At 32.9% G+C, this 9507-nt stretch overlaps 1 protein-coding gene across 1 annotated transcript in view; it reads right to left on the bottom strand.

Moving 5' to 3' along the window:
* Positions 1 to 3246: 3246 nt before the first annotated feature.
* TMEM182 (transmembrane protein 182) overlaps positions 3247 to 9507 on the bottom strand; it is a 13940-nt gene continuing 7679 nt past the window's right edge. The window contains exons 4-5 of the mRNA XM_015816790.1: positions 7687 to 7824; positions 3247 to 4169 (exon numbers count right to left, since the gene is read on the bottom strand). Of these exons, the coding sequence (XP_015672276.1) occupies positions 3946 to 4169; positions 7687 to 7824 (362 nt within the window). The 3' untranslated portion in view covers positions 3247 to 3945. The remainder of the gene's footprint in view (positions 4170 to 7686; positions 7825 to 9507) is intronic.

Below are 9507 nucleotides of genomic sequence, written 5' to 3'. Positions count from 1 at the left end.
GTCCTTAGTATCAATATGTGTATTGTACCGGTATGTCCAAATAATTCTTTTTATTATACTCTGTGATGATCTGCCTTGTCAAAAAATCAGCATCCAAAAAGCATGTCATTTCTCCTGAAAATGAACAATAGGTGAACATTAATAGTAGTGATGATGCCTTGAGCAAAAGGGAAAAACAGTTGGGAATTTCTCCATTGCAATGTAACTTATCTTGCTCACATTCATTCTGCTAATTAACTGTCATGTATTATTATTATTATTATTATTATTATTATTATTATTATTATTATTATTATTGCTTACTCTTAATGAAAAACTACAATTATAACACCACTTCATAGCTTCACTGTGAGGCGCTACACAGCTTCTTTTTACTGTTATTGTGCAATAAAATTTCAATCCACTTTACATTTAAAGCTTCACAAAGACATGTTTTGATTAGAAAATGAATGTGGACTGTCTTATTATATTATAAGCTTTTAATTATGTATTAGAATATATTTGATATTTCAGATTTCTTGGCTATCCACTCATATAGTATGGTTTATATTTGCTTTTCTAATTTTATTGCCCATAATCTTTTAAGTTCGTAAGTATATTATCTATTTCTTGTATACTTTTAAAAATATATATTTAAAAGAAAATTATTTTTTTTAAAAAATAAAGCTTTATTATTTATTTTTTCCATTACCACAATCTCAACCTGCAAAATTATTATACACTTCTGGAATTACCATTCAGATGGCTCAATGCAACTATGTTACAGGTAATTACCACTTTTTTATTGGGTCTTTCAATTCAGTCCATGGACCTCAGTAGTTAAGCTCATTGTATTCAATTGTCAACCAGCCAGATGGGGAAGTGTTCCCATAGACCACAGGTAGGGAATGGCTGGCTCAGGAATTCTGGGAGTTGAAGTCCACAAGTCATAAAAGTCATTCCCCATCCCTGCCATAGACATTTTCTTAAGCATTGCTCATATATAGCGCCACAAAACCCATTATTATTATTTTTAAAAACTGCTCATATATAAAACATTACATGAAAATGGTCATGTGTTTTAAAATAACTCTATAAAATATTACTGAAAAAGCAGCCAGACAATATTAATATTAATGAAAAATCCTAAAGAGAGCAAACAAATTAGAAGGCTGAAGAAATGGTAGGTAGATGTCTAGATAAGGCCATTTCCATCAAATTTATTGGATGAGTCAGAATAGTTTCCTAGTAAAAGTGCATGATCCAAAGGCAACTGGATCTGAAAGCAATTGGAGATAAGGAAGCTTGGCTTTTTCATAGAATGGGAAATAGTATGGAACATTAAACCAGCTTTGAGATCTATACGTAGAATAAATGCATAACAACCAGATTAGTAAAATGCATATCCAGGCAAACAGCAAGTTTTATGTTTTGCTAATATAATGAAATTTAGCACCATCATTTGGAGAGAAACCGAGAGCAAGAAGAAAAGAAAAACCTTCCTTTATACAAATATTTTCCTCATTAAGTTTATTTTTTTTAAAAAAAGGGAACATATACACTAATTTTTTTCATAGAAAACATATGTCAAATACATATATATGTATTTTTCTAAAGAAATCCAATTATCATATGTTGCCGCAAATGATGAGATAAGAATTTTATCTTTGAAATCTGCTCTTATTTGCAAGAAGCAGATTTGGCATACTTTCAATTGTTAATCACTTTCGCCTGGTGAATAGATGATGCCATGACTAGCCAGCTTCTATGTAATCATATTCTGAGGCATACAGGTATACCTCCTATACAGACAACAGAGAAGGCTTTGGAAAGATGAAGACAGAAGTTCCATAAAAATGGTCACTTTAAATATTTATCGGAACATAATCGTGCTGGCTCTAATTCTACCCTGAACCACTGTGGTAAGAGGAGAAGAAAGAAAATCAAAAGAGGGGATTATATTATAGCGAAAGAGATGTAAACAGACTGTTAAGAGACATACTTTCTTGCTATTACCAAAAATAGAGGATGGAACAAGTTTTCCAATGAAAACATGGTTTTAATTTTAAAAAGTGAATGATTGCAAAATGATAAGAAATAGAAGGAGCAATAGTAGACTTGATATATGTAGACCTGGCTCCAGGCTTGAAAGATATAAGTAATATTTCTAATACCTCCTCCCTGCCCTTCCTCATCTACCCTAACTGAATATTGACATGCATTGTCTGGCAATGGTAGCAATACATGAAGCAGCCTTCAATGCCCCCTTTACATTACCCATAATACTTCAGTCTTACAGTAGATTAAGGTATTAAGGGGAAAGCCTATCATCCTGAGCCAAAACAAAAAGGACACCATATGTAAGGCAGGGGCCTTCTGCTGAAGTTGCAAGTAGTGAATAGCTTTTATCAATCTGGGAGAGAAACCAAGTGGGTCGAATCAACTGTAGTCTAGATAAGAATGAAACTCAATATAGTTTTGCTTCTTCAACATGGGAAGTGTGCTGTGGTAATATATGAGTTTTTTAAAAAATCATTATTCTCCATTCCATATGATCACTCTTTCTACATATCCATCATAGGTCTTCCTTCCTTCCTTCCTTCCTTCCTTCCTTCCTTCCTTCCTTCCTTCCTTCCTTACTATATATGTAAGACAACAAGTGGACTATGAAAAGGTGATTGACGGACAACAGCTTAAACAATGTGATCAAACGGATCAAATTATAAACTTCACTAGACACCAAAACATGATGTAAAAATGAAATAATAATAATTATCATTATATCATGCATTGTTTTGATGCCCCAGTAAGCAACAACAGCTGCTGTTTGCAATGGGCTGAGCTAGATAACTTTTACCCATCATCTTTTGTAGTTCCTTTGGATGAGCTGTTTATTATTTGGACCACATGGATTTGTTGTATTTACACTGAACAGTATCATTGGCTAAAGCATTAAATGGATAATTATTTTTAAGAACAGAACTGCTTGCTCATAGTAAAACTAATACTGAGAATTGAAACAAAAACAAATAGAGTAAGCATTGCACGGGACACTTGTTTGTTCAATAAGGTTGCAGGACCAATTCAAACAATAATTCTAATGAAGGACTACACACAGTCCAAACTGCTTCTCAGATGACTCTTAAGGAGACCAAAGTTGGCCCTTCTTTCATGAGCAATGTAGGTGTTTGCATCTGGACTTCCCCATAAAATTTTGCATTCTTTGTGCCTAAGAAAAGTATACAATTTGACTACAAGCCTAATTAATGATCAGACCTTATTTATTAGCTGTCGTAAGTACACAGATCCTTACACTGGAAAAAGATATTGATGATAGAGAAAATTCAGATCTATATTGAATTTAAAAATGTGCCTGTTTCTGGAAATTAATATTATTATATTATTATATAATATTAAAATGTTATTGCTAAAGACATGAAATTTGGGATCTTTCTGGAAACAGAATACAAAATTCATTGTAGATGAATTGAGAAGGTTGACCTAAAAGGCCTCTCCTGTAATCTTTTCCTTACTTCCAGCCGCAGGAGAGAAGACCTAGTTTCATTGTGAATGTTCCTTCATTAAGTTGCTAATGTCAATAATGAATTGTTGAATTGGCCTGCAGCCAGCACCTACTTCTTTTACATATTTTTTGTGTTAATACATATAGGAGTATTTGAAGAAATATGAAAGGATTAAATTTTTGAAACAATTTTTATGTCCTTCATGAGAAGAACATCTAAACATTGGCTACAATATTGTGCATATTTCTGTGAAGCAATCTTCACTGAACCTAAGCATCACACTTCCAGTATTACTGAGTAGACAATATGAAAATACATTAGTCATTTAAGTCAATCTTCAATGGTACCATGAGCATTCTATGGTAGTAGGGATAACAATGTATAAAAAACATTTTTAGCACAACTTCACTACACACTAATACTTCAAGCACCAGTTACCCAGCTAATCAGAATGCAGATAAATCGTACGTCCTACCAGGAGGAACAACATGCCAGAAAACATAGCAAAAAATATTCCAACTGGAGCCAGTATAAAAGACCAGCCGTAACGAACATACATAGAATAACTTGAACAGTCAATTTTCTTCTGAGCTTCATAGTTTTTGAGATCAGCCACTGCTTGGACCCAGATAACATATAGTACAACCACCAGGGAGAATAGGATGCCTAACAGATGGAGAAGAAAGAATGTTTTACTAAATATTTATGGCAAAATTATCATACAAGAACTCAGAAATGTCTACAAAATTTAGAAAAACATTAAAACAGATTCTCCAGTCCTATAAATCACAATTTCACAGAATGGATTGTTAGATTTATATCCTCCATTTTGTACAGAATCTCAAGGCAGCATTCATGACACTCTCTCCCTACATTCATGATACTCCCTCCTCCCATTTTTTCCTATAACTATTTTGCAAGGAAGGATGGGCTGAAAGAAAGTAACTGGCTCGAAGTCACGCAACAAGCTTATTTGGCTAAAAATGAACTGGAATCCAAGTCTGCTTCTACTCTTGTCTTCTTCTCTAGTGGGAATCTTTTATGAATGGATATAATAACAACTAAAAAAATATTTATTGGCAAACTTATTTACTAGTTACATAGGGAGCAATGTTCTACGTTTTTTTATACTATATATTAGTCAGCATCATTTTAGAAGGTCAGCATATAGATTTGTGATATCTATCTATTCATCCAATAGAGAAAATATTTGGCCCATCAATTTTTGGGCTTTGGTTGAGATTGAGGAGAGCAGATTACCAAAAACCAGTGGAAGACCAGATGCTCCAATCCTTGGCTTAAACATTCATTATTTACATGACTTCTTTCAAAACAGATTGAATGCTTAATTGTATCATTGGTTTATTACCAAGATGAATGCACCAAATGACACTCATTGTTCTGGGAGAAAAATGTTCCGTTATTATGATCATTATCACAAATGGCCATTGCCATTCAAGCCCAGTGATTATAATTACATTCAAAAAAAAGTATGGATTTTTAGAAACTTTTGAGATTGCTACATAGTTCCTTTGTTCCAACTTGTTAAGATCTTTTGCTTGGACAGTTCATTAATAAAAGTAAGTGTATTAAAGCTGTAATGAATCACAAAGGGATGGAACACATTACTTCAAAAACATAAACAATGAATTCAGGAGAGATTTGGATAAATAAGGATTCGTCTTTCTGTTTCTCTCCATCCCGCACCATTACTCATTTTGCTATTTTATTTTTCAGGGGCACCCATATTTTATCTACAAGGTATAAAGTAACATAGGGATGAGAAGCAGGGATTAGCAGAAGTCTTCATTCCTATATACTTCTGCTTCTTTCAAAAGTAAATAAATGAGTAAAGAGAAGTATCTGTATGCTCGAACAAATTCTTGATCTTCCCACATATCAATGCTTTTTCCATACCAACAATGATGGGTTGTTTTTGGTACAAAGTTTCCATAAGGGAAGGAAGAAGGGAGAGACAGAGATGTGATCAACAGGTGCTGTTTAAAGTGACAGGCTCCTCTACAGTTCCACTAGTACTACAAAGATCTGAAAATCCTTAATTTTTTAAAATCAATCCAGACTTTGTTCTTTCTGTTGGCTTTGTCAGCAGGATGTATATGGACATCTTCTGATCTCATAAGAACAGACTGTTCTGCTGTCAAGGCACTTCATGCAATTCACACAGCTTCAATCAAATCCTACAAAGATCTAAGGACATAAGTCAGCCTGAAGAGCAGAAGACAAAGTCATACAGTGGCTCTGAAATAGTAGCTGATCTGCATGTTTTGCTAGTAGACAACATGCAAATCAGCCTTTCTTGTACTTGCGTTAGAGAAAATATATGAAGGGACAGCAATTTAAAACAGGATAAATTATTGTGGGTTGAGAAAATTAAACATACATCCGTCCTCCCATTATTTCCTTGCATGTTTGATTGTTGGTTTAAAATAATCAAATAAAGACCTCTGGTAAAAGAGCTTCTTTTTCCTTCTTGTTTAACCTCTGAACCAATGTAAAAAAGAACAGAATTTAGGAAGGATCGAGCTAGAAGAGAGTCTTCTAAATCGCACATTCCATGATCTGTACTTTCATGTTTTAGCTGAGGTAAATAAAATGATATGTTTCAACTCCAGTATTTTAAATAAGGTCATAGGACTTTGATCCTCAGAACAGCCATGAAGTGATATGGAGGGACATAAATAAGGAGCAGAAAGCTAAGAAAAAAGATAGGATTATTCTGTTGAAGAGTTGAAGAATCGGATGATTAGAAGTAAAACTCCATCGTTGTAGTTAGCAGGATTTATGTTTGAGCAGACACACATAGGATTGCTCTAAATACAGCTATTGTCAGTACATCAGCAACATCTCTTTTGAGTCAGATTTCTCCTGTTCTGTGCATAGTTTAATCTCTTGGTTAGGCCATTAAATGCTTACAGAGACTCAGGTACTTTGAATAGCTTGCTCTGAATTTAGATAATTTCAAATCTATAGAATACTTTACTATATTTTGAAATTAATAAGTGAGAAGAAAACCAGGAGTATTTCAAAGCCTCCAGCCACTAGCATATTACTTCCATATAATTTCTGGGAAAGGAAAATGGTAAGAAGATAAATGAAACTTGTGTTAAGGCTACCTTGACTATTCCTTCAAGGAGACAGATGGAATATAAATCCAACAAAGTGTCTGTGTTCTGAAACAGGATGGTATAGAATTTACCAGAATGTTGTAAGAACCAAAGTTTGGAATGGAAATGGAGCAACTGAGGAAGAATTAAAAATCACCTAAGGATAATGTAATTTGATTATTGAATCAGACATGGTTTAACAAGGCTAAAATTAATTGTTCAAGACGCTGAATTTGTGGCAGAAGTGGGGACTGAGTAGGAGGAGTAAGAAGAGTGTCTATAATAAAATAAAAAGGACTGTATGTTGTAACAGAAATATTTACACAGAACTATAGATCAATCCAACAGAATGGAGCAAGGGAAAGAAAAGATATGTATTTGGTCCTGGATGTCAGATCTGGGTTCTAAACAAATATGCATGTATTCTGCAGAAACACCTGATGAGTTGTTTCTGAAAGAGATAGAAATGACTGGAAGTAAGGCTCTTATTTTCTTGGTCTGTCAAGAGAGGGAGACAAATTTTGAGGGTTGATCTTGAAGGAGAGAATTAGGTTTAAACTAAGTTTTCTATTGTCTTTCCAAAGGCTTCAAAATAAATTTTGATATCTTTTCTTGAAGGAACTACTACAATTCCAAGAGTACTTTCCTAAATGGATTACTTCCTTACTACATAAACAAGAAGGCATTCTTAGATGCTGTCCCACAAAATATGTGGAGTTTAGATTATCTTCTGGAGATATTTTGAAAATGGCATGTTAGAAAAAGCCAGAGGGACTTTACTGGTATTACATTGTGAAGAATAAGGATTTTATGATAGATAAATACATGGACATAGAATGATTGGGATATATACATATACACATAATTTTTTTAAAAAATGTTAACCCTTCCTTCAATGAGGCTTTTTCAAGAAACGTTCCCATAGAAACCCAAGGTATTTTATATTTAGACACAAAACTCTCCCCGGATTCTTGCATTGCATCTATGGCCTGAACCACACAGCCTACAATTTTAGGATAAGGAATGTTGCTTTGAGACAACTAACATGTGAAACTTACCAGCCGCAATGAAAAAACTTCCTCCTATTTTGTAGAGGATGTGACTACCAAAAGGTGCAGCACAGATGATGAAGAAACTAGCAACAACCACAGTGACCACTCCAAGGAGCATGAAAATTGACCAGAAACCGCGATAAACTGGAAATGGGGACAGAAGAATATTGAAAAGAGATTTTAGAGAATAAAAGACAATTTTTACAAAATCTGTTCAGCCTTCCCTGACATTTTTTTTTATTAGCAAGCTGAACATTTATTCCAACACAGCCTCCTGGTAATCAGTAATCTAAAGCACCATATGTCCTGCATTAGACAGGAATGCCAAATGCTATCAGATCATCTTGGAATATAATGATGCATGTGAAGAGTGTTATGAATCCCTGTTGCTTGGTATCTGCTGGAGAGACATGCGGTTAATCAGTTCACTTTTTTCTTGGCCAATGGAAATTGTTTATAAAATAATGTGCTGAACTATAGCCAAGATTCTTTAAGATATTTGCAGGGTTTTACCAGATACAATTGATCTTACTAAAGTAGAAACAGAGGCTAGAGACAATGCAAAGAAAAGTTTAAAACATACCCAAGATAAGTCACAAAAATGTTGAAAAACCAGAATTGAGTGCTTTTAAGAAATGTATACTGTATATTTACCAAAATGTATTTACACATGGTTTTAAAATCCAAACTGAAAGTATCAATGGAAAGACAAGCCAAAATATGAATTCTAAAAAAAGTCAGAATTGCTAATAACTAGAGCTGTTCAGATAGTACATTGCTTTGTGTATTTTTCAAAGCAAATATCAAAAATCATTGTGTTAAGGATAAGCAATATTAAATGTTCTGGATAATGATCAATGCATTAAGAGTCTGGTAACATATGCTGTTCTTCCCCTCAAATATTCATAATAATAAACTAATTGACTAATTAAGCATCTATTTTTAAGAAACTCTTTATAAAAACTAGAATCATGGAAATCCATTTATTTTATTCATTATGAATATAAATATAAAAATAGGAAAATGTTAAATTATTGTGAAAAGGCCTAAGTATGAAACCATTTGTATAAAAATAAAATGTACATCCCACTACAATAAAAACAGTTTAGAATTATTCATAATATTGATATTTAGACTATATTTTCAACTACTGTTTTATGAATGGAGTTGCACAAAACTGTATGAGCATTCTATAAATTAATTTTCCACATACTTTATTAATAAAGTAGGTACTGCTATTTCAATAATTTGTAAGATTTTAAATGAAACTTTATTTACACTGTAATACAAATAATTTTAATTCTAAAAAAGACTGTAAATGTATTAGGGTTGCTGTTTCCTAATGTATAAATGACAGTCCTTTTAAAAAAGGGTTGTTAGAATCTAATCTTGGTCACAGCACTTGCTATTATACTCTGTTTATATGGTACAACCTAAACAAGTCGCCCAGAGTCATTTTGCAGAGTGAGATGGGTGGCATATAAATTAAATACAAAATCAAGAAAAATAATTTTTTAATTTACATCATTATGTACACAATTGCAATTGCAAATATTACATAAAACCATGTCTTATTTTCCAACTGCCTTGGTGCAGTATCCTCTCAATAATTAATTATACTTTACTATAAAATAGATTATGTATGCTTTGATTATGAATCTATACATTAATTTATTTATTTTAAATATATACTTCTAGCTATGTTATGATGGCAAATCAAAAGTTTATACCAAAAATATAAAAACTTAAGTGAATGGTTGGAACCCTTGTCTAACCACAATTTAATATGAATATAAGGAAGAAACTTATCTTGTGTTTTATTATATA

Source organism: Protobothrops mucrosquamatus, unplaced genomic scaffold (genome assembly GCF_001527695.2).
Source record: "Protobothrops mucrosquamatus isolate PMUCROS unplaced genomic scaffold, P.Mucros_1.0 scaffold499, whole genome shotgun sequence".
Lineage (NCBI taxonomy): Eukaryota > Metazoa > Chordata > Lepidosauria > Squamata > Viperidae > Protobothrops > Protobothrops mucrosquamatus.
Note: the sequence above shows the minus strand (reverse complement) of the source record. Positions and strands in the feature narration are given on the sequence as shown.